At 49.3% G+C, this 25623-nt stretch overlaps 1 protein-coding gene across 1 annotated transcript in view; it reads left to right on the top strand.

Annotated features, from left to right (window-relative positions):
* Positions 1-25623, top strand: part of NPHP4 (nephrocystin 4) — a 115767-nt gene that overhangs the window by 68956 nt on the left and 21188 nt on the right. Inside the window, 7 exon segments of the mRNA NM_001135788.1 lie at positions 4026-4087; positions 6024-6131; positions 7476-7624; positions 7774-7965; positions 8411-8598; positions 21991-22151; positions 25028-25205. Coding sequence (NP_001129260.1) covers positions 4026-4087; positions 6024-6131; positions 7476-7624; positions 7774-7965; positions 8411-8598; positions 21991-22151; positions 25028-25205 — 1038 coding nt within the window.

The following is a 25623-nucleotide window of genomic DNA, read 5'->3' as shown; positions in this document are numbered from 1 at the left end:
TGTGCTGTACGATCAGGATGCAGACCAGGGAGAGCTGGCCTGTCCCCTGGAAGCTGGCCACCTCCAGCTCCACGTGGGCAGCTGGGCATAGAGCAGCGCCCATGGGAGGCCAGACATTCTTAGGCTCCAGGGCATGTTGTGGAGGTTCAGGGGGAAGGGGACCCCTCCCCACAAAGACAGCTCACTTTGGGCTCCAGATCCATCCATTGGCCAGCGGGACAGGTGTCTCCCTGGATGGTTGGGGGGAGAGTGTGTCTCCCCTGTGCAGAGCTTGAGTTCTTTGCAAAGAGACTTGCCATTCCACCCATTGACAGGTTGCTGGAGGGATCAGGATCTAGTACCGACGTCCTCCATTCTCCACTGCCATTTGGGGCCAGCAGGTCTGCACCGACCCATCCTGATTGCATTTGCTTTATTTAATTTGGATTTTATTGCTGCATTTGTGTTACATTGATGTGGTTGCCTTCATCCCAGGTTCATTCGTGTTTAATTGGTGATGGAAACTTTTTCTCCTTTGATATTTACCAACTTAGTCGGTTCTGTTGGAAATCTTGATGACATGAGGCTGTCATGTTAAGTGAGGGACTTCGGCTCTCTGTCATGAATGATCTTTATGTCCTCTCTAGAATTAATGAGGGAGCAGAGGTCCACTCCTCACCCTCCAGGAAGCAGTGCACAGAGCCACTAGAGGGCACTCGGTCTTGGTTTTTGGAAACTCAGAATTTCCCTGACCCATATTTTGCTCTTCAGTGTTCTGGTGGTGTCAGAATGTTGGTATGTTTGCTTCAGTAGATTTGACAAATAGCCGGGTCGAGGGAAATATGTCACCATGGCCTTTCCCGGAATATCCTGAGTCAGGTTCTTGGCATGGTTGTGACCTTCTGCGTGTCGATGCTGCGGGGACGTCCTCTCCAATGGAAGGCTCCCTGCCCCCGGGGCAGTCGTGTCACCCAGGCAGTCATGCAGGACCGGGAGTTTGAACCGCCCAGCTGGAGCCATGTGAATGGGCAGATTTAAAGGGATCCCAGGGTGTGTGTGCTCTGCTGTAGGATGTTAGTGAGTGGCTCAGAGCAGAAGCCTTGATGGGGACGAGTCACTGCTTCAGCCAGCCTTAGGCTTTGGGTGCCCCATGGGATTCCCCACTCCTCTGGGGTCTAGTTCGCCGAGGCAAGGCACCTTGCATGTCTGGGTTTTATTTTATTTTTATTTTTATTTTTAAAGATAGATTTATTTATTTATTTATTCATTCATTCATTCATTCATTCATTCAGAGAGAGAGAGAGAGAGAGAGAGAGGCAGAGACACAGCCAGAGGGAGAAGCAGGCTCCATGCAGGGAGCCCGATGTGGGACTCGATCCCGGGTCTCCAGGATCACACTCCAGGCTGCAGGCGGCACTAAACTGCTGCGCCACAGGGGCTGCCCTATGTCTGGGTTTTATAGTACTGCCAGCAGCAGCATGGACAGAACCATGACACCTTTGTAGTGACGCTCCCTTATCAGCACCTGGGACGTGCATCTTCTCCTGTGTCCTCTGCTTAGGAAACATCTGGGTACAGCAGCAGCTTTATCAGGTGCACCCATCCCTTGCCCCAAAGAGCCCCATGCACCCCCCAGGTCCAGAGGGCAATGCCATTTCCCAGGTGCCAGAGTGCATATTGTTCTGGGCCTAACTTCGCAGTATTCTGGAAGCGGCTGGTGTGGGCAGCGATGGGACCTTGGGACACGCAGGTGTGCTTGGGACACATGTTCCTCACTGTCCCTGCCTGCCCTGCCTGCCTGAGCAACAGGTGGCCGGTGTGGTGGGGCTGGTGCAGCTGGAGGTGTGGATGCTGCAGGCAGGCCTGGGCTCTTCTGTGTGCAAGTCCAGCCCCTCTCCAGCTACAGCCCCCTAGTGCCCTGGGCCACCCGGCATCCTGTGTGCTGGAGGGCCTCAGCCACCTTCACTCTGAGCAACTTCTGCGGCGAGGCCCATGGCCACCCCGTCACTGAGCTGCCTGTCCCTTTATCTCTACACAGATTAGGTTTATGTCCCTCATTTCCTGTGATCAGTGTCTTAGGGAGGATGGCTTTTTACCCCCAAATAGTTAGAAATGAGGGTCTTCAGGTGGATTTGCCATATGAGTTCTTAGTGTCTAAAGAACCTTTAAATAGTGATTAAAGCCTTATTTTCAGGGCCCAGTGGGACACTTATTTTTCCCCATCTTTCTTTAAGTCACAGTGACTCTGTCTTAAGCAACGATGAGCCCTTCTTCCCTCTGCCTTTTGGGGCAGCTGTTCCCCCATCCTCTAAGATCGCCAGACCCCTTGCTCCCAGGATGAGGCTTCTGCCAGTGAAGGCCTGACCTGCAGCTAGACCTAGGCGGACTTGTGAGCACCCTTCCGCAGGCCTGCCTCAGTTTCTCCCCAGAATGCACAGCCATGTTTCAGAGAAGCACTCCTAGGGAGATAGCTGGCATTTGGGACAAAGGGCTTCAGTGCTCCATGCTACTCAGGTCTGGCCCATGGTTGGTGATGATGGGCAGGGAGGAAGTTGTACTGTGGGCTCCCCAGTGCTTCTGGGGGGACTTCTGTGCCCTCCAGCCTGGGAGTTTTCTCCAGGAAGACCACTGCCTGGCCTTCTGTTCACCTGTGCACTTGTCTTTATATCCTCTATGATCCTGTCTGGTCCCCTCACCAAAGTGCTTTCTGGGCCGTGTTGATGTTTCCCATCTGTGTGATGCTGCAGGTGTGCCCTCCCGGCAGAGAAAACACCTGGTCACAGGTCTTTATGTGACCCTGTGGGACACAGATAGCCCAGGTGTCAGTGGAGGCAGTTTGGGCTTCTAGAAGCTGAATTGACAGGAGGGAGGCTTGGACGATTGAGCTTCTGTTGACTGTGATTTTCAGCGAGTTGAGGCTGATGGGGGAGTAACAGAGTGTCTTCAGACAGGTGGTGAATCTTGCTGGAGCAGAAATGTGAGCTGCTCCTTTGTCTCAGGCAGTCAGTGGGGACCTGTCCGCACAGCATTAGCCCTGGTGGTGGGGGAGCCACTGGTCTGGTCCCTTCCCATTTCCTGCAGTTTCATCCTTGTGACCAGAGTCAGTCTGTGGGGCTTTCCAGAGTCCCGGTATCAGGGTGGGATACGGAGGACTCAGTGGCTCTGTAATGCTTTCCGCCTTGGGATGGGCAGTGAGCTGCCGCCAGCACTCTCAAGTGGAGGGAGAGGTTCTTGGCTGCTGGAATCCTCCTCCACACTTTGCTTCTGGTGAGATGACACCTTTCTTGGGAGCACAGCTGGATTCATGATCTGCTGTGAGCTGGTTTCAGGGGTGAAGGCTTGCAGGCCAGAGTGTTTCTCAGTTTCTGGGAAGCGCCCTGACTTGGCTTGTGAGGATGGGGCTGGCCCCTGGACTTGGCAGGAGGATGGCACCTTGGAGCCTGCAGGAGCCAGCCTTGGCATCACCAAGGTCAAGGACATGCATGGCCACCGGCCCCTCCTGGGCCCAGCATGCCCACATCTAGAGTACGCTGGACTCAGGACAGGTTGTGTGCGCTGGGCATCTGCGGGGGTGGAGGCAGGAACAGCAGGGTGCGGCATGTGCATCTGCTTCAAAGTTGCTTACTTAGCACAACAGCAAGTCCACCCTGGTCAGAGGAGTGGGGGTGCCAGGCCAGCTGACCCAGGGCCCCAGCTCTCCAGAGTCGGGAGTATGAGCAGATGGGAAGATGGAAAGGCACAGGATGGGTGTGTGAGGACTTCATGGGTCATGAAGCCCATTCTTGGTGACACCACACAGTCAGAAAGTATGAGGCCAGGTGGGGTGGCCAGGGGTAGGGGAACTGGAGTGACAGCAGCCCGAGCTCAGCTCCGTCCTCTGAGGCTGTGACCTGGGGGAGCGGCTCTGGACCTTACTGCAGAGTGATTGGACTGCCCAACGCCAGCGGCAACACCAGTCGCAGCCGGGGGCAGATGGGTCAGGCCCTGAGTCAGGCCTCCCAAGGCTCCTGAGTGCCCCTCCCCACCTCTGTCTGCTTCCCCCCCAGACCTGCCAGCACTGCCGCCCCAGGGGCTCGCTGCCCTCCAGGACTCGCCGGTGGGACCAGGGGTAAGTCTGGGCTGAGAGGCCTGTTTCAGAATTCCAAAATCCATTAATTAAAGGCCCCAGGGGCAGAACATTCTCTGCATCATTAAGAACAGTGGTGTCTCTTTTGTTTTGCTGGGACACATTCAGTACTTTTAAAAAATGATGTGCTCTCTCTGGCAGTTATGTCTGATAGCTGAGAATCTTTCAGGGCCGAGTAGACTTTGTTTTTTTCTGAGGTGCCACAGTGTGGTCTTCATTTCCTTTTTTTTTTTTTTTTTTTAAGTTCGGTTTTTAAAGTTTTTTAAAAGATTTTATTTATTCATGAGAAACAGAGAGAGAGAGAGAGAGAAAGACAGACACAGGCAGAGGGAGAAGCAGGCTCCATGCAGGGAGCCCGATGTGGGACTCGATCCCAGGTCTCCAGGATCACGCCCTGGACTGAAGGTGGCGCTAAACCGCTGAGCCACCCAGGCTGCCCTGTGGTCTTCATTTCCTCCTGTCTTGTCTCTACCAGGAGAGGGTGCCTGGCACTGACCACTGCCCTGGGCAGTGGGGCCAAAGCCAGGCCCATAGGCTGAACAGCTGGTGCTGGTAAAGATGGGCCACCGCCTGTCAGACAGCAGATAGTTCTGTGTGCGAGGGTCTCCTGCATAGGAAGAGAGGTGCTGGTTGTTGGCTGGCCATTGAGTCCACCCCTTTGTAACCCCAAGCTTGTCACAGTGCTTGCCAGTGGTTCCGGCATCACCTTGTTCAGGGTCAGAGTTGGCTTGTCTACCTGATGACTTTGCCAGCATCACCCTGGAAAATGACTTATCTAGAAAAGTCGAATAACTCACTATCAAAGTCTGTCTCAAGGAAGTGGGTTTAACGTGTACCAAGCAGCTTGGAGACTCGCTCAGAAGTGAACGTTTTATTTGCCTGAAGACACAGGTCTGGAGACAGCCTCCCAAGCTTCCCTACTGGCCCGTTACAGCAGTTTCCATGTCACCCTAAGTGTTCAGGGCCACAGAACAGTGCTGCCCACTTCCTGAGGCAGGAAAGTCTCAAAACAGCTTGTGGGTCTGAATGGAGCTGAACAGACCCCACAGCTCTTCTCTGCCCTTGGGGCTGCTGCTGGGGTCCCCCATTGCCACATGCCTATCCCAGCCACTCCTTTGATCTGTCTCGTGTTGGGTTCCTCTGTCCCAGTACTGTGCTGGGCCAGCTAACTGTATATGTCATAAAGTGAGTCCAAGATTTGAGAGGCAGGTCTTCCATGGAGCGTAGGCCCTCCTTACAGCTGCATTCACTTTCCAGACATCTGCGACGTGACAGGAGGCTTACATGCACCAGGTTCTGGCCAAGCCCTTTCCACGACTTCTCATTTAATTCCTGTGATAGTCCTGTGATTTAGGTACTATTTTCACCCCCATTTTGCAGATGAGGAGACAGAGGAAAAGAAAGGACTCAATGGCCTGCCCTCAGTCACACAGTAATAGTGGTGTGGGGATTCAGTCTCAGCAGCTGTCCCTAGAGCTCATGTCGGCTCCCATTCCAGTCACTGCCTCAGTGACGGGATTGTGTCCCAGGCACAGCGGTGGTGAGACCTGGAAGGGACCTTGCACCTGTTCAGTCCCTGGCTGGATGTGAAATCCAGAGAAGTTCAAAGACCAGCTGCCCCCACAGCCCATAAGTGGCAGAGAACCTGTCTTCCTCGGCCCTTCCTCTTTTCTACCTGCTGTTCCTTGTTACTATTGTTTTTATGCCAGTGTTACCACATGGTAGGGACCACAATCTTGCCTCTTAGTAACTAGTAAAGGAACGAGGAGCAGCCACCCAGCAAGCGGTTGCAGACCTCACTGCCTTCTGTGCTATGTCTCCTGGGTTTATGCCAGTGTGAGTGTATGTGTGTGTGTGGGGGCGCTGGAATGTAGGGGGGCTGTGTTCCACCTCTCACCCACTCTTCCTCCCCCTCTAGTTGTCCCTTTCCCAGCTCGCAGCTTCCCCACAGCCTACCACCCGCTCCCGCTCAGCCACACCCCCTCCACGGCAACCCGACAGCTCTAAGCCCCCGCCGGCCCAGGAGGTAAGCATGGCCACCCTTCCTCCTTCCAGGGAATGGCTCTGAACTCCTGACATCTGCTGGAGTCTTTGACTTTGTGAGCTGTGCTGGTCCTTGGGGAGGTGGCTGAGACCTTCGTGGGTTCTCTGTGACATGGGTGTAGGGACAGGGTGGCAGGGGGAGTGGGTGGGCATGGCTTACTTCCATGCCCCAGGTACTTGCCACCTTTCTGTCCTGCAGACCTGGGAATTTGGTGTGGGAGCTCTCCCTGCTATGAGGCTTACTTAGGCTTTTGCTCTGCCTGACAAGACAAAGTTAGACCCCCCTCAGATCTCTGTACATGAAGGGGGAAGGAAAGTTTTGTTAGAGTTCTAAATAGAGGCTGATCCAAGCCTCCAGCGCTCCAGGACACTCTCCTTGTTGGCAGCAGCTGAAGGAGAAGTAGTGAAGCCCACCGTCCTGGATTTGGATGCATCTAGTGGGGAAAACAGGCCTGTGTTTCCACTGACCTTGGGGAATTCACATAGAGTTTGGTTTCAAAAGTTGGCTGGCTCACCTGCAAACTGTATCTTCAGTCCTGTACTGGAAGTCTATTGAGGAAAAATAGCGCCATTAAATTATTTACTTGAAACCAGTACCGTGAGATGCCTTATTCTAGAACATGTCTAGGGCTCACGTATTTATGAAAAGCCTGCATTTCTTATTATAGGCAGCTGAGACATGTCAGAGTTATCGCTGGTTTTGTGGTATTCCTTTTGAGCTGAAACAGAAAGCTAGGTGAGCTGGTGTGAAAGAGAGCATTCTGATTTCCAAACAGTCTCTTCATTTAGACACGTCTTCTGCTCTGGAGGGATGTGGAAGGTGGAATACAAAGGAATGACTAGAATATTCAGGTGATGGGATCAGAGAAATGTCTATACAGGCGAGCTGGGAGCTGAGTAGTGGTCTGTCTTGCAGCGTTGAAGGAGGGTTCATTTTTCTGATCTATCAATGTGGTTTTTATGTTAATTGACCTTCTCAGACAGCAGATCTCTCAATGGTGCCAGTTCATAAAATTGATGATACCTCCCTCATTGCTTTTTGACTCACCTAAAATACGAATTGGCCCAGATAAATTAGAATTTCAGATAAGTGGTGACTTTTTAGTGTAAGTTCCAGATATTTCATGGGACATACTTACATTATACCATAATTATTCATTGTTTGCCTAAAGTGTAAGAGGCACTTGGGCGTCCTGTATTTTCCTTTGCTGAAGCTAGCAGTCCGACAGGTGGCTCATCAATGAACACCCCCCCCATCTCAGCCTCCTCAGTTGTTACAGGCTGGGATCCTTGTTGGCCTCACTTGGGGCCGCATTTTGCTCAGCAGGAGCTCCCCTCGGAGGGCAGGATCTCTCACCTGGAGGCCCAGCTGAGCCAGGCGTCCTTGGTCCTGGGAGCCTCTGTTGCTGAACAGCTGCAGGAGCTGCCTTTTACGCCGGTGCACACCCCGATTGTTGTGGGAGCCCAGACCAGGAGGTGAGAGGTGGCCCTGAGGCCCCTGGCATGCTGTGCTGGGAAGACTGACTCTGAACAACAGGCTTTCCCCAGAGAGGGGTTGTCGGCAGGTCCTACCTCTTTGCCGGCCCTTTTCTGGAGGCCGGCCACCATGATCTTTTCTGTTTTAGCTCTGGAAGTAAGCTCTCACGAGCCTCAATGGTGCTCCTGCAAGCCTGCGGCTTTCCTGAGATTCTGGATGCCAATAAGCAACCAGCCGAGGCTGTAAATCCTACAGATCCCGTGAAATTCAACCCCCAAAAGGAAGAATCAGATTGTCTACAAAGCAATGAGATAGTGCTGCATTTTCTTGCCTTTAGCAGGTGCGATCTTAAATATTCTATTTATGTTACTCTTTACCTGGCTTTCACTTTCCTTGCATTGAAGAAACCCCTCTGTATGGCTCTGAGTTGGCAGGACTCTCTATGCTGAGGTCTTCCTGGATTAAGGAATGCTATGTGTTTTTGTTTTTATTTGGTTAGGGTGCTCACACAGCCATCTCTAGATGCTGTGAAACTGGCTTTGCCTGAACTTCTGTCATTGACATGGACAGTGTTGTTGGCCAATTCTTGGTATTCATGTAGCTCTGAGAGCAGGGTTCTCCAGCTGGGGCTGAAATGGGTTGCTGTCTGACGGGCTCCCCGAGATCCCAGTAGAGCTGCTCATGTGGGTGGATGAGGCAGTGTCTTGCCTGTGGTGCTGGGCTCTTGAAAACCCAGGTTCTCTGCTATGGATACTTGATTAATTTGGGGCTTTTTTTGGATTCAGAGTGTCCCAGGACTGCCAGGGAGCACCGTGGCCAAAGACCGTGTATTTCACCTTCCAGTTCTATCGCTTCCCACCCGTGACAACGCCACGCTTGCAGCTGATCAGGCTGGACGAGACGGGCAGGACAGGCTCTGGTTCCCTGTTGTATCTCCTGGTTCTCACTGACAAAGATGGCTCCTCTGATGCTGGTAAGTGCTTATGTGTCTGGCAAAGATGTGAGAAATCCAGCATTGAGCCTTGTTTATAAATTGTATTACTTACAAAATATTGTATGGTGAAAATATTCAAACACGTGCAGAATTTTTTTTTTTAATTTTTTTTTATTTATGATAGTCACAGAGAGAGAGAGAGAGGCAGAGACACAGGCAGAGGGAGAAGCAGGCTCCATGCACCTGGAGCCCGACGTGGGATTCGATCCTGGGTCTCCAGGATTGCGCCCTGGGCCAAAGGCAGGCGCCAAACCGCTGCGCCACCCAGGGATCCCTACGTGCAGAATTTGAAGGAATAGTGTAATGAACCAGTGCTTCTGCCAGTGGGTGCCAGCAGCTGTCAACTGTGCCCCGCCCCCCCAGACCCTAGATCCCTCGAAGCAAAATCTGTGACTATTTCCTTATGTATTTTTAAAAAGTAAAGAGTCAACTCTGGGAAACGAACTAGGGGTGGTGGAAGGGGAGGTGGGAGGGGGGTGGGGATGCCTGGGTGATGGGCACTGAGGTGGGCACTTGACGGGATAAGCACTGGGTATTATTCTATATGTTGGCAAATTGAACACCAATAAAAAATAAATTTATAAAAAAAAGAAGAAGAAGAAATAGAGGGTAGTGGGATGCCAGAGAGAGGAAACATCTTGAACAAATTAGAAAAGAAAAGAAAAGAAAAAAAAAAGATATCTGAAAAAAAATAGTCTTGTTTGAGAGGACATAAACTCAGTATTATCCTGCTTAAAATTAATAATAATCCCTTAAATGTTATCAAATATTTAGCTACTGTTCAAATTTTCCCAGGAACTTTATAAAAAACTTTTTCGAACTTGATGGAAGAAGGATTTTTGTTTGTTTGTTTTTATGGAGGATACAGTTTTTAATAGTTTGTTCAGATCAAGATCTTGGGAAGGTGTGAGTTGCGGTGACATGACTCTCCAGTGTGTGTGTCTGCAGCTCCCCTGCCGCCCCTGGCCTTGGTTGTTGTGTTATTTGTTGAAGTAGCCACATTGCTTCATCCTTCAGAGCTTCGCACCATCTACACTTGGGTTTTGCCTCCCAGTGGTGACATTTACAGTGCCCTTCTCTGTCACCTGTTTTTCCTGGACATTGGAGATCTCTATGCACGGTCAGAGGGATGTTTTTGTTTTGGGCAGGAACTCTCTGGGGCTGGGGCTGTGCAGGGGCTGGTCCCTTCTTTCTGTGGATAGTCAGTGGCTGTTAGGATGGTTGCCCATAGGCTGGTTATTTTGCTCAAGGTTGAACAGTGGTGATGTTGTACTTCTGGAACACCTTTTTTTTTTTTTTTTTTTTTTTATTTATGATAGACGTAGAGAGAAAGAGAGAGAGAGGCAGAGACACAGGCAGAGGGAGAAGCAGGCTCCATGCTGGGAGCCCGACGCGGGACTCGATCCCGGGACTCAATCCCGGGACTCCAGGATCGCGCCCTGGGCCAAAGGCAGGCGCTAAACTGCTGAGCCACCCAGGGATCCCCACCTGGAACACCTTTTTGTTTCTCAACTGGAATCCTTCCATATAGAGAAACTTGCCCTCCTCAACTATGGGGTTACTTTGAGGTGTAGTCCATGTAGGAAAGGCAGAATGGTGTTCATTTCTTCCCATTTATTTACAAATTTTCAAAATAATGAGCCAGTTCCCTAGCATTGTTTGAAAGTGGGGCCAAGGGCTTTTGTTTCTGGCATCATTATAAACCACACTGCAATGGATCAAAACATACCAAATATATTGTTTTTATCAATGATGAGTTACCCCTCTTTGGCCAGTGGCAGGGTTTTTGAGGGGCAGAGCTGGGAACCCTTGCTGCTCCTTCAGTAGAAAGAACAGGTGGGAAATGCCATATTAAAATGATAATCAAGTGAAAGTAGTTTGGTGACATTAGCATCAGACAAAAGAGACAAAAGGCAAATGCGGTAATGAGGATAAAGAAGCCTATTAAATATAATCAAGAGAATAATCACTAGGAAAATAAATAATTCTGAACCTGTGAACTGCCAACAAGCAGCTTCAAAACACAAAAGAAATGTTGACACATTGACAGACTTTAGAAGGGGAAATTGACAAATCTATGGTTGTGGAAGGTGATGAACCTCCAAGTGAATTGACGCATCAAGCAGAAAATAATCAAGGATGTAATAAGATACAATTTAAAAAAATAATCTTATAAAACCTATAGAACCAATTTAGAGGATGTGCATTCTTTCCAAGCACGCTTGAGACTAATTTACAAGAACTGATCAGTCACGTATACGTGTGCATGTTTTAGGCCACCGTGCAGGCATCACCATGTTCCAGGAGACCAGTATCTGATCTGAATGGCATGACATTCTCTGACTGTAATACCACATGTCAGAAATCAACCACTCCCTCCCCTAAAAAGGCTCCGAACTGCTAGTTTTTTTTTTTTAATTTTAAAGCATACTTTTATTTATTCTGTGGGTCAATGAAGAAATCAAAATAAGAATGGTTATTGAAAACGGTATCACAAAATCATGTTGCAAATATTGCAAAACAAATGAGATCCAGGTAAAATGTTATTTATAGGGAAATTTACAGCTTTAAGTGCTTGTATTGGGAAAGAAGAAAGTATTTTTAAAAATTCTGATCTAATTGTTCAACTCCAGAAGTTTGAAGAAAACAACCAGAACAAATTCAATATAAGTAGAAGGAGAGAAATTTTAAAATAAGCATAAATGCTTAGAAAACAGGTAGTAGACAGAGTTTGTCTGGGCTTGGGGTAGGGGAGTCATAAGTACAGCAGGTTATGCTGCTGTCCCTTGTCCAAGGTCAGAATCAGTCAAGAGGGTCAGAGCTATTGCAGGCACTGGTCAGCCCAAGAGTTGGGTGTGCTTGCTGGTGCTCACCTCATCAGATGGGCTTTGCTGCCGACAGAGGTAGGACCACCTGGCCACAGACCCTGGGGTAGAGCCCTCGATTCCTGCAGACAAATCTGGAAAGAGAGAGGAGATGGGGGCACAGCTCAGGCCCTGTTCCTTCTCCCAAACCCTCCAGCCCATGAGCTGCTTTTGGTCTGGGAGAGGCAAGTGCTGGGCAGAGGGTGACTGTAGGGGGTCCCCACTACATGAAGTGTGTGGCCAGCTAAGGATGCTCTCTTGCAATACTCTAGGTTTTCTTTTCTCAACTCCCTGGGTTTCCTAACAATCCTGGGACCACTTGTCCCAAACCAACTGCCTTCCCTTTGCTGATGCTCCTGGGGACCATTGGTGGACAGTTTAGCTCATGCCCTCAGAAGGCTCTGAAATGGATCAGAATAGTGCATCGATTTCAAGGCTCCCAGGCACCTTTGCTGAGAAACTGTCTCCTCTTTCATTTCCTGTTCCCAGCCCCATCTATCTGCTCTATCTGGAGTGGTTCACCAGAGGTTCTGTGATGAGGTTAAATGAATAGTGTTCAGGTAATTTAATTCAAAAGGCCAACCATGGAGAGGTACTCCTGATTCAAATATAAATCCTTTCCATTAGGAATTTCCCAGAGAGAAATTAGTCCAAAAATTAAATTTCCTTGTAAGTTGAAGTCCAAAGAAATTAAACTCCAAAATCACATTTTGTCATTATTGGATTAAGACTCGAAGTCCAAAAACCTTAAGTTGAAGTCCAAAACAAGTTCTTTTCAGTGTCTTACCTGATGAGGCTCAGCCAAAGGTCCACCACCCCACTGCCTGGGCACCTGGCTGGGGCTAGGCTTCCTCCAGCAGCCCCAGCTCAGGTCCCCATAGCTCAGTGCCTAGCCCCACTAGAGTCTCACTTAGGATGTGTTTTCTTTTGTTAATGAAATGTAACATGCATGCAACACAGTGTTCAGTTCCCCGAATTTTAAAAAATTTATGGATTTTACTTTTTAGAACAGTTTCAGGTTTATGGAGAAATTGAGCTGGGGGTACAGAGTTCCCATCCACCCCTTGCCCCAGAAGTTCCCCTAGTTGCTGAACCAGTGTTGATGCTTTGTTGTTAGCTAAAGCTCAGAGTTCACAAGGCTTATTCTCGGTGGTGTACCTTCTATGGATTTTGACAAATGCCGAGCATCTGTATCCCTGTGCAATATCGTAGAGAATAATTTCACCACCCAAATATGCCCTGAGCTCCACCTCTTTGCCCCATCACCCCCTCCTCTGTCCTCATTGTTTTGGGATGTTATACACTTGGAATTATATAGTATATAGCTTGTCCCGACTGGCTTCTTTCACTTAGTAGTACACATTTGAGACTCTTCCATGTCTTTTTGTGGCTTGGTAGCTCATTTCTTTTTAGTGCTGAATAATACTCCACTGTCTAGATGGACATCCATTCGCTTACTTACTGAAGGGCATCTTCGTTGCTTCCAGTTTTTGGTGATTATGACTAGAGCAATCATGGACATTTTTGCTCAGGATCTTGTGTAGACATAAATTTTCAACTCCTTTGGGTAACATCTAGAAGGATGGCTGCATGGTTGTATGGTAAGAGTATGTTTGGTTTTGTAGGAGACTGCCCAACTGTCTTCCCGAGTGGCTGTGCCATGTTGGGTTTCTGCCAGCAGTGAGTGAGCATCCCTGCTATCCCACATCCTCCCAGCATTTGGTGTTGATGGCGTTCTGGATTGTGCCCATTCTCATATGTACATGGTGACATCTCACTGTTGTTTTTATTTCCATTTCCCTGATGACGTGTGATGTGGAGCATCTTCTCATGGGCTTGCTTGCCATGAGTCTTTCTTTGGGGAGGTGTCTGTTCAGATATTTTACCTGTTTGTAGAACGGATTTTCTTATTGTATTTTTTAAGAGATCCTTCTTATATTTTGCCTGCCTGCACTATTATCAGATGTGTGCTTTGCGAATATCTTCTCCCAGCTTGTGGCTCATCTTTTTCACGGTCTTACCAGTGTCTTTCGGAGGGCAGAGGTTTGTAATTTTAATGGAGTCCAATTTATCAATTATTTCTGTCATGGATCGTTCGTGTCTTTGGTGTTAGAGGTAAACACTCGTCACCACACCTGGAATTTTGTCCTCTACTTTCTTTCAAGAGTATCTAAGTTTTGTGTTTCAAATCTGGGTCCGTGACCCATTTTGAGTTAATTTTTATAACAGCTGTAACTTGTACACAGTGAACACATCTGTGTGATCACCAGCCCACTCAGATAGGGCCGCAGACCCATCCCCAGGCCTCTCCCAGCCTTCTCCTTTCCCACCATCGGTGGCTTCCCCAGGGGTGACCACTCTTTGAATTCTGGCCCTGTAGACCAGTGCACCTGCAGTTTTGAACTGAAATAGGATCATCTTGTGTGTGCCTTTCCCAGTCTTACTTCCACTGGATATTGTGTCTATGAGGTCCACGCATGTTGTTGTGTGGGGCAGTAGTTTGTCCTTTATCTTGGCTGTATAGAAGTCTCTGAGTATTGCACACCATTTATCTGATTGGTTGTCCATAGACATTTGTATTGTTCCCAGCTTGTTTCTTTTTTTTTTTTTAATATTTATTTATTTATGATAGTCACAGAGAGAGGGGGAGAGAGAGAGAGAGATTGGCAGAGACATAGGCAGAGGGAGAAGCAGGCTCCATGCACCGGGAGCCCGACGTGGGACTCGATCCCGGGTTTCCAGGATCGCGCCCTGGGCCAAAGGCAGGCGCCAAACCGCTGTGCCACCCAGGGATCCCCCTGTTCCCAGCTTATTTCTTTTGAATAATGCTGTGGTGAGCATTCTTCTGGTGCATATGTGCCCGCACTGGTGTTGGGGGTGTGCCCAGGAGTGAAATTGCTATAGGGTCCCACATGTTCATCTTTACTCAATTTGCCAAGCAGTTTCTCCCAGGGCACATCTGCTGGAGTAGATCTGGTCCAGCAGGAGACTTGGTGGCCTCCTGAACAGAAGCTTCTGGAACCTGCCGCCCTGGGTCTGGTGGCCTCTGCCCGAGGCTCCTGTTTCTTGGTGTTCCTGGTTGTGAGTAGAATTGTTTCTTGTTATCTCCTCTCCTTAGGACTGGGGTGTGCCCCTAGGGCTTCCATGCTCGCTGGTGCCCCTGCTCCTTCCAGGGGTCCAGGTGTTAGTGGGCCGTCCTCCACACACACGGTACCTTCCTTCCTTTCGTGTCTTTTGCTTTCAGGCCTGGAGTTGGATTTTTCTAACTTGTTCCTCCTGGTGTTTCAGTGACCTTCCTTATTACCAAGGGCGCTGGAGTCATTGAGCTGTCATCTGAGAGACCCCCTTCCCCCCTGGGCTAAAGTCTCATCTGGGGCTTGCCAGTCCTCCTCTGGGTCCATCTGGTGCTGCCTTGCCTGCTTTTTCTTCGGTGGATCTCCGCATCCAGTCCCATGTCCTCTGCCATGGAGATCGTGTCTAGGCCATTGGACATGCTTGAGAGTTAACTGTTCATCTTTTTCCCTCAATCATTTGAAAGTCAGTAGCAGGTGAGGTGATGGTTTGCCTCTGAACATAGCAACAGGCTCTATTGAAAACCAGCCTCCATCATACTGACAATGAGCGGGATCTCACTGTTTCCTTTCCTGGTTTTTCCTTGTATGTTTGTGACAGTGACTTTTTCACTCCAACATTCAGTCTGGGTCCTGGGTTGTGCTGGGAGTTACCTCCCCAAGCTCCTTTCATCTGGAATAGTCCCCTGCATTCTCTCTCCAGGGACAGTGGCCACTGGAAGGTACCAGACCAATTGTCACATAGAACGTCGCTCATTCTGTGTGCATCTGCTGGTTTCTCCCCGAAGGGCTTGTGCACGGGCAGGTAGGGCTGACACTCCCCCGCGCCTGGATTTCATCAGCAGTGTGGAGGTCAGGCCTCTTATTCTCAGGGCACTGGCTCCATCTACCCCTCATCCCTCTGGGGGGCAGGGGGCCATTCCCCTTGGCTCTCAGCATGGACTACTCAGGCCAGTCATTAGCTCCATGTGAATATCCACCCAACAACCTTTTACCCACTTCTTTACGTCCTGGGCCAGGTCTTTTTTTTAAAATATTTTATTTATTTATTCATGAGAGACACAGAGAGAGAGAGGCAGAGACACAGACAGAGGGAGAAGCAGGCTCCACGCAGGGAGCCCGATGTGGGACTTGATCCCGGGACTTCAGGATCGCGCCCTGGGACAAAGGCAGACACTAAACTGCTGAGCCACCCAGGGATCCCCTGGGCCAGGTCTTTAATTGGAATTTGCAATGGTAATTTTTCTTAATTTGTCATTTGGTTTCCCTTTATTCACTGACATTCTTTTATTAAAAAACCAGTTTTCCCTTATCAACCAAGAGTGAACTATGTATACATCCTCCAAAACAGAGCAAATGTTTGATACTTTCCCTTTAATTTCCAGTTTTCAGAGTCAGAAGCTGTGACAGTTACTCTGGTGGTAACAATTGAGGTTTTATATGTCTTTTTTCTTTGTTTCTTGTGTTGGCTTTTGAATCACTCTGATATCTATTCACTGTGATATATTCATTACTACTACTTCCCCTCTGTTTGGCTGCTGGTGGCCTGGTTAACCTAGGAGCCTGGGCATGGCCTTGCCTTCTGGGTGGCCCAGCATCCTCGGCTCCTGTGGACTTCCTCTGCCTTTGACCTGGACCAGCCGCTTCTCCTGCATGGGATTTGCTTTTGGAGACTGAGGGCTGGGCTACTTTTGGTCCTGCATGGCCTTGCTTCCAGGCCTTTCCCTGGGCAGGGCTGGAGAATATATATTCAAACATGAGTTCACATTGATATTTCTAATTCAGATTTAGGGTTTTTTCCTTAATTTATTTTTATCTTTTCCATCTTATACTGAAAATCATGCTTCCTGATCATATGGCTTGCTTTCCTTATGATTTCTATAATGTACTTTTAGAATTTCATTGCCAGTGTTACTGCTAAGGGCACGCGTGCTGAGTGAAGAGGGTTGAGGTTTCTGGCATTCTCTAGGGCGGAACCACATCCCGCTGGGGACATAGTTAGTTCAGCATGTCAGAATCCCTGCAGCTCATGCTTTCCTCTGTGGAGCTGTTACCAATTTGATATTCAGTCAGATTCATTTATTTCAATTTGTTATCAATTTTTTATTGGCTTTCTTTCCCTTCTGGTATAATTTCTTGGAATATTTACATGGCTCACAGTCTAAAACCGTTGTACCCTCTAGACCATGTGCCCCCTGCAGGGCCTCCTGGAGGTAACCAGGCTTCCAGTTTCTGGCTTCTCCTTCTGATGTTTCTGTTTGTTTCAGCAAGTAAGCAAATGTATTTTTATTTCTCCTTATTTCCTTATTCAATAGATAGCATACCAAATATGCTCTTTTATCACTTTGCTTTTTTCCATTAACATTCTGTCCTGAGCTTGACTCCATGTGGGGACCCCCTGCACTGTTTTCACAGCTACATCGTCTGGCACTGGGCGTGTGCCCTGTGATTGATTCAGGTCAACCTCCTTCTGATGGACGTTCAGGCTGCTTTCAGGCTTTGAGTTTCAGATAATGTAGTAGCTTGTAACCTTGTTTATATGTTCTCTGTGTGTGGACATGTGTTTGGGGGGCGTTACTAACAATCAGATTGTAGCCGTCAGCTACTCCCCTGTCATTCGATGGCCTTCCAAGCTCCGCTTGCAGCGCATGGGGCTGCCTATTTCCTCAGGGCCTTGCCCACAAAATGTGGCATAAACTTCGGGATTTGTATAATCTGATCGATGTGAGATAGATCTTAATGAAGTTTTAGTTTGCATTTCTCTTATAATGAGTGAAATTGAGCATCTTGGATATTTGTCTATCTGCAAACCTCTATTCATATTTTTTCCCATTTTTTAAATCCAATTCTTGTTCTGTCCTCTATTTTGGGAAGTCTGTTTCTTGGGGAGATTAGCTATTACTTGTGATATAAATTGGAAATATGTTCTCCTGTTTTGGTCATTTTTACTTTGCTCTTGGTGTGTTTTGCTATGTAAAGTTTTATTTTTAAAGATTTTTTTTAAAAGATTTTATTTATTTATTCATGAGAGACAGAGAGAGAGAGAGAGAGGGGCAGAGACACAGGCAGAGGGAGAAGCAGGCTCCATGCAGGGAGCCCCATGTGGGACTCGATCCCAGGTCTCCAGGATCACACCCTGGGCTGAACGCAAGCGCTAAACCTTTGAGTCACCCAGGGATCCCAAGATTTTTATTTTTAAGTAATCTCTCCATCCAGGGTAGGGCTCAAAACCACAACCCTGAGACTGAGACTTGCAGGTACCCCATAAAATTTTGCTGTTATGCCATTTAATGTGGTGGTCTTTAGTTTTATTGCTTCTAAATTCCTGAGTCATGGATGCGAAGGTGTTCTCCTTGGTTCATAAAGAGATCCACACACGTTTTCTCCAGGGGCCTTATAGGTTTCATTTTTTACATGAGACTTCTGGTCCATTTGTAGTTTGTCCTGTTGTGCTATGGAACATAGGAGTCCAGGTTTATCTTTTTTTTCAAACGTCTGTTCTTTTGACCCAGTGCCATTTATTAGAAGAAAGTCCATCTTTTTCTAAAGTGACTTGAGAGCCACCCTTACCTTATACCCTTTTTTTATGGCTCAGATTTATTTCTGGATTTTATATTTTGTTTCATTAGACCAGAGGTTGGCAGACTGATTTCTGTTAAGGGCCAGATAGTAAATATTTCAGACTTTCTGGGTTATATATGTTCTCTCTGGAATCTTCTTTTTTAACAACCCTTTAAAAATGTGAAAGCTCTTCTTAGCTTACAGCTGAATCAGCCTATGGGCTGTGGTTTGCCAAGCTCTGCATTAGACCACCTGTCCACTCAGTGGGTGTGCTGTGGAGCTAGAGGTGCAACTTTGCTCTTACAGCTTTCCCTCCACTCCACCATGCTCTTCTTCCCTGCAGCCCCACCACCACCCCACATTCTGGCTGGGTTGGTTTTCCATGTGAAACTGTTTGCCCTTTATGGGGGTTCTGCTGAATCCAGGTTAACCTCGGGAGAACTGCCCTAATGGGACATGGGACAGGGATATGGGCATCCTCTCATGTCCTCACTCCTGCTTCCCTGACTCTCCAAAGACACATTCATGCAGGTTTTGCTCTTTTCTTATTTTCTAACCAATTAAAATTCATCTTTATCTTTCTTGCCTTTTTTTTTTTTTGTATTCTTCAGTGTTATTTTTCTAATTTGAGTTGCTTAATTCACTTACTTTAATTCTTTTGTTTTTGTGGATGCAAAGTATTCAAGGCTATGAATTTTCCTTTGATTACAGCTTTATGCTTTGGTGATTCAGATAAGTAGTATTTTCATTATTCTGTAGAAAATCTGTTTGGATTTTTTTTTTAAGATTTTATTTATTTATTCATGAGAGACAGAGAGAGAGGCAGAGGCAGAGGCAGAGGAGGAAGCAGGCTCCATGCAGGGAGTCTGATGTGGGACTCGATTCCAGGTCTCCAGAATTGCACCCTGGGCTGAAGGTGGTGCTAAACCGCTGAGCCACCTGGGCTGCCCTGGAGTTTGTTTTCCATTTGACATCAAGTTATTTAAAAGTAAGCTGTAAATTAGTTTTTAAAAAATTGTTTCCAGTTTCTAATTTGTTGCATTGTATTCAGAGAATATTGTTTGTGTTATTTTCACCTTCTGGAGCATATTCAGGTTTTCTTCGTGGCCAGGTATATAGTTAATTTTTATTAATGTTCCAGATAGACTCGAAAGATATATTCAATGTTAGCAGGGAATGGTGTCATATGTACATGTATACGCTCTATGTGATGGATTATCTTGGCTGGCCTTCCATGCTGTTGTTTATTGCCCTCTTGGCCTGCCCTGAAAACAAAGTGATTAGTTGATCTCTCCTATTATTATGTTTTTATCTGTTTCTCCTTGCGTCTCTAGATTTTTGCTTTGTCATATGGTGTGTAGATATTCCCAGCTGCTGTATATTCATTGTGGATTCATTGTGGATTGTAGACCATAGTGGTATAAAGTGCCTGTCATCTGTGAAAGTTGTGGATGCCTTCGCAGAGTAGGGGTGTTTGTGGGTCATGAAGGAGAGATGGAGACTGAGGACCATCCAACCGGAGGAAGAGTACCTACCACACTTGGATGTGGGGGTGTGGCTGGACTGAGGCTCAGAATGGAGCCAGCTGGGCTGGGGCTTGGTGTTTGAGAGGGGGTGAGGGAGGTAAGCTTGGGAACCTGAGTGGACCCTGGGGAGGTGCCACTGCCCCTGAGGTCTGTCTTGTGTGAGTAGATGGTCAGTATCATTGCTCACTTCTGAGCAGGATGGAGGACACAGGGTTCCCTTTGTGGATGCTTTGGCTGTGTAGTGGGATGGACTGCAGGGAGTGTGGACCTCAGGGAAGGCCACTGAGGAGCCGGTTGTCAGAGCTGGATAGAAGTAAAGGGGCCCAAGCCTGTGGCAGGAGGAACTGGGAGCCTCCAGCATGAGAGCCCTGAGGCTGGGCCCAGACCAGGATGGCCCCCACAGCCCCACATGCCTCCCCCAGGTACTCAGCACGCCATTAGCTCTGGGCTGAGTGTGTTATCCTGTGACCATGAGCTCCATCAGGTGGGGACCCTCCCTGTCCGTCCTTCTCTCTCAAGTTATCCCTGCGTGGTGCTTGGTGCACATGCTGGGGGCACTGCAGTTATTTGATGAGTGTGAGTTAATGGTGTGCCAAAGGGCCAGGCAGCTGAGTGGATGCAGTGGTGGTGGAGCGGGAGCCAGCCTAGCATGGGCGTTGCAAGGGTCTGGTGCCAAGGAAGTACTTTGGGACGATGTAACAAGGAGCTGGTGTGGGAAGGATGGAGGGTCCATCTGGGACATGCGTCACTGGGGAGCAGGTAGAACTCTGGATGGAGGGTCTGTGGATCTGGGCGATGCTGGAGGTGGAGTATGGAGCTCCCAAGGCTGGTGTCTGTAGGCATCGTTTGGGAAGTTGGCCCACAGAGGTCAAACCTGTTCTGTCTCCTCGAATCAGAAGTATGACCAGTGTAGAAGCCAGTGGCTGAGCTCTTCCTTCTCCTGCAGCCCAGGTGGGCCTGGTATGGGGTGCCATACCATTCGGGCCATGAGCAGGGTCTTGGGTGTTTATAGGTCTTTGTCTGGTCCTCACCATGCATCTAAGGAGCCAGCCTTGGCTCCCATTATTTAGGCGGTGTCCTGAGAATGACCAGTTGTCACAGGCCACTTTAGGTCTCAGCTGGTGGGTGGCACTGGGGCAAGGGTGGTAGGTGTCCTTGGCCTCCATTGGCCCTGTGACTTTTGTCTGGTCACTGGATATGTGATACTAAGGACTGGCCTGCCGCTGCATGATGTCATTACCACCCCCTCTCTGAGCCTTTTTCCTGATTCCTTATTGCTGGGCTCCCTTAATGAGGTGTCCCTGTGAATTCTCACTGTGGTCGGAGCCAGGCCTATGGCAACTGGTCCTGGCTTAGTCCCGTAGGCCCATGCGAGGCCCTCAGTGGTGCTGTGTCCCATCCCAACCCGCTTCCCTCCTTCAACTAGAAGCACTGTTCTAGTCTTGAGAGGAGAGGGGACGTTCATGACTGTGTGCCCCCCACCCCCACCCCGCTCCCCAGGGGCTGAGGTGGCTAGAGGCAGAGACTGACTTGGGTCGCGCTTCCCAATGCTGAGTAAACATGGTAGTATTCTACTCGTCAGAGGCTCTGAAAATATTTTTTTTTTAAGATTTTATTTATTTATTTATTCATGAGAGACACACAGAGAGAGGCAGAGACATAGGCAGAGGAAAAAGCAGGCTCCATGCAGGGAGCCCAATGTGGGACTCTATCCTGGGACCCCGGTATCATGACCTGAGCCAAAGACAGATGCTCAACCGCTGAGGCACCCAGGTGCCCCTGAAAATAGGTTATTGATGGGAAGGGGGAAATGTTTAACTAATGATTTTAGTGGTGTTTTTGTCAGTTTAGAATCGAGGGTGATGCCACCTGGAGAAGCTGTCTCAGAGATGACCTGGTAGTGGCCGCTGGGGGGTGCTGTGTGAGGGCAGCTCAGCCTGACCTTAGCCTGAGCTCCATGTGTGTGCGCGTGCGCTCATGTGTGCTGTCCCACTTTTGACGGCAGACCATGTTTCCCCTTAAACCCTGCACACAGAATAATGACCTCCCTGGGCAGCCCCGTCAGGATATCTGTCCCCATTCAGGATAGACTGTTTCACAAGATTCTTCCCTGGGGTATTCTGGGAGGAGTTCATTGTATGTATTGGAAAGAAATGTAGACTTCTGCATACGACTCTGTATTTTGTAAATGTGGATGTTTTATGATATTTTTGATTAATGTGTTTATTAAACTGTAGTTATGACGGAAGCAGAAATTAGTGATTGTGACCACAGCAGGAGTCTCTTCAAAATGTGAAGATGATAATGACTCAAATCACTTTTGGGCTCATTCGGGGCCTCTCTGAACAGGGACACCTGGCTTTCAACTCAAGTACCTGGTGGAACCTGGGTTCCTGAAACCCGGAGAACAGCGCTGGTTCACCCACTACATGGCTGCTCAGACCCTCCAGATCGACATCTGGGATGGAGACTCCTTGCTGCTCGTGGGATCTGCGGCCGTCCAGATGAAGGTGGCAGTGCTCTGCAGCGGGCTGGTTAGGGTGGGGTGTCCCTCCTGGGGGGGGGAGGGGTCTGCTCAGTTGCTGGTTCTCGTCCAGTGTGGGCTGTCATCTGATGTCTTTGTTCATAAAGTCCGTCCTTCCCCAAAGGAAAAGATTTTCCCAGAGTCTCAGCTGTGTAATGCGAGATTATTCCTCAGTCATCAGCTCCTCCTACAGACTGACCACAGGTGCAGTCCCCTTCTGCCTCTGCCCCCCACCAGTGAGAGCAGGGGCCTGGCCCACAGAGGGTAGGATGAGTCATCGATTGGGTGTGCAGAGATCACCTGGTGCCTGCTATCTGTTACTTCAACTCTGCTTTTCTAATTGTAATTAGAATCTAATTCTTTCTCTAATTGTGCTTTCCATCTTCCTCCTACACTAAAACCTAAATCCATATGTTAATTTAAGATTCTTCCTGGGGCTTCTACCCAGAGGGTCAGTGTAATTACACCGCAGCTCCTGGGCTAGGGACTGGGGACGCGATGTCCCGGCTGTGGGACGGAGGTGGGAGAGGACACAGCTTCCCCTCTTCCCTCTGAGGGCTAACCTGGATTGTACCATCCCTCCTCCACCCGATTCAGTGTCTACCCCTCAGGAGTGATGCCCCCAGGGGAGCAGGAGGAGTGAGGGCAGGGGTCCCCCGTGGTGAGCACCCAGTAGATATTGGCTGATGTTCTCATTCCTCACCCTGGTCCCTTGGGCCTTTCTGGGTCACCGTGCAACTCCAGGGGGTCATCGTGGCCATTGCTTGTCTGTCTCTGATGCTGGCTGGTGAAAGTTCTAGAGGGTAGGAATGGGACTGCTCTTCATCTTCAGTGCAGTCATGACCCCCACAGTGGGCATGGTGCTGTGTAGCTGGGAATGAGCAAATGGAAGGAGCATTGAGGGGATGGGGGTGGGGGGAAGGGTGAGGAATGGAGGGAGGAGGGAGTGAGGGAGGAGAGAAAAGAGGGAGGAGGGAGAGGAAGGATAGAGGAAGGAGGGATGGAGGGAGGAAAAACGGGAGGAGGGAGTGGAGGGATAAACAGAGGAGGGATGGAAGGAGGAGGGAGTGGGGGAGGAGGGATGAGAGATAGATGGAGGAGGAGGGATGGATGGAGGAGAGATGGAGGGAAGAGGGAGGGTGAATGGAGGGAGGATGGAATGAGGGGAGGGAGTGGAGGGATAGAGGGAGGAGGGATGGAGAGAGGAGGGAAGGTGGATGGAGGGAGTGAAGGGAGGAAGGAATGGGGGAGGAGGGATGGGGAGGGATAGAGGGAGGAGGGAGTGGGGGAAGTGGGAGTGGAGGGAAGAGGGAGGTAGGAGTGGGGGGAGGAAGGGCACTGCAGGGGCAGAGAGGAGCCCATGTTACCTTGGGACCCGCTGTGGCTCCTGCCTCATCCCTTGCGGAGCCCGGTGTCCCTGTGTCCCTGGAGATGACGTTACTCTAGATTGTCCTCCACAAAGAGCCCCTGAAACAAATGCTGTTGTGATTATTGACACTTAACTTGGATAAACTAAAATTAAATTTTACTTTTTAAAAATAAGGTCTTTACCTTAATAATTTATATAGAAGAGATGGGAGATGAGGTAAGAAGAGAGAACCGCCTGTTAACTCCAGGTGCTGAACTAGCTGTGTGCCTTGGGTAGGCACATTTTCTGGAAGGTATGGATACACTAGGACTCGTCTCACTTGCTCTCGTTGCTGGGCACTGAGTGATTTTTTTTTCCCCATGAGCAATGTTGCAGTGAACATCTGGACGTACATTTTGCCCAATCTTCAGCTCATTCCCAAGGCTACAAGGGTGTTGTTAGGACAATAGTGACAGTTGCCACGGCATCTGATTGCTCTTGAACTTCGTGGACGGTGTCCTCAGCCCAGTTGTACTGCACTGTCTTCATGTGCTGCTGAGAGACAGGCCCACGGTCACGCGGACCACAGCAGACCCAGCCTTTTAGCCCAGTTCTGACTTGGAAGCTTGTGCTTATTACCGTCACTCTCTGCCCTCCCCAGATGAGAACTCATCAGAAGTGTGGTTCTGAGTCAGAGGTGTGCCTGTGTGGGAGGTTCGGCACGCAGAGTAGGCGGGTGGGTGGCTGGGGAGTCCGGCCAGGTCCTCATCCTCCTGAAGCAACCAGAAGCTGCCAGAGCCACTACAGAGGGGTCATTTGGGGCACTTCCACTCCCAGAGCTGGGCATGTTTGCTGTAGTAGAAGTGCAAGAATTCCAGAAGTTGGGATGCTTGTCTGACCTCCACATGCCCATTTGTGAGTGGGAAGCACTAGTTGAAAGGTCAGGTGATTTTCCCAAGGCCTCCCAGGAAGAGGCCATTGCAGGCCTCACTATGACTTAGGCTCAGGCAGGGCACTGAGGGGTGAACTGGATTAGCAGAAAGCACTGGGTTTAGGAGGCCTGTCCTGGATCTGCTCTTGCCGGCTCTGACCAACCTGGGCCTTATGTGGACCTCCACAACCAGGCCTCACCTGTCTTTCAGCCATGCTGAAGCCTGATGCTCCTGGCCCCGGGTGTGGGGGGTCTGCTCTGTACCCTGGGCCTAGTGTGCCCTTAGCATCCCCGGCCTGGTTCATACCTCCTTCTTGAAGCTCTCACTGACTGGGAGATGGGGTCTGCTCAGCATTCCCAGCCTCCTCCTATTGCTCGTTTCCCATTGTTCTCCCCATAGAAGGGGTTCCAGGAGGGTGGCTGCCAGGCCTGTTTGTGCATCCATGATATTTTCTCAGTGGGTGAATTGGGGTGCACTTAATTGAAGAATTTGTGGGAAAGACCCAATATCAAGAGTGTAGATTTTCAGTAGAAGATGGGCTCTACCTCGGCTACCCTCTGACTGGTGCCTTTTTCTCTGCAGCATCTCCTCCGCCAAGGCCGGCCGGCTGTGCAGGTCCTGCATGAGCTTGAGGTCGTGGCGACTGAATATGAACAGGATGTGGTGGTGAGTGGAGATGTGACCAGATTTGGCTGTGTCAAGCCCATCGGTGTCTACACAGTGGTAAAGGGCTGGCTGCACCTGACGTTGGCCAACGTGGGTAAGAGTCCCTGGCAGCTTTACCTGGTCTTATGCTGTCTCCTGGGTGGCCCCTCATTTTCCCAGTTGGTGCATGAGCTCCCTCAGGGCAGTGGTCCTATTGTGGGCATCATATGATCAACCGGAATTCAGAAAAACTCTTACTATTTGACTACTGAGCATCTGTCCTTGATCATATGGCATCTGTCCTTGGCCACTGAACATCTGTCCTTCACTACTTGGCCTGCCCTTGACCACTGAGCATCTGTCCTTGACCATGAGCACCTGTCCTTGACCACTGAGCATCTGTCCTTGACTACTGGACCTGTCTTTGACCACTAGATCTGTCCTTGACCCCTGAGCCTGTCTTGGCACTAGTTGTTTGGTGTTCTTGGTTTCTGATCAGGACTTGGAATCATTAGTCATCTCAGTCTTGTCCA

Source organism: Canis lupus, chromosome 5 (genome assembly GCF_011100685.1).
Source record: "Canis lupus familiaris isolate Mischka breed German Shepherd chromosome 5, alternate assembly UU_Cfam_GSD_1.0, whole genome shotgun sequence".
NCBI lineage: Eukaryota > Metazoa > Chordata > Mammalia > Carnivora > Canidae > Canis > Canis lupus.
The sequence above is the reverse complement of the archived record's forward strand: the minus strand, read 5'-3'. Positions and strand labels throughout refer to the sequence as shown.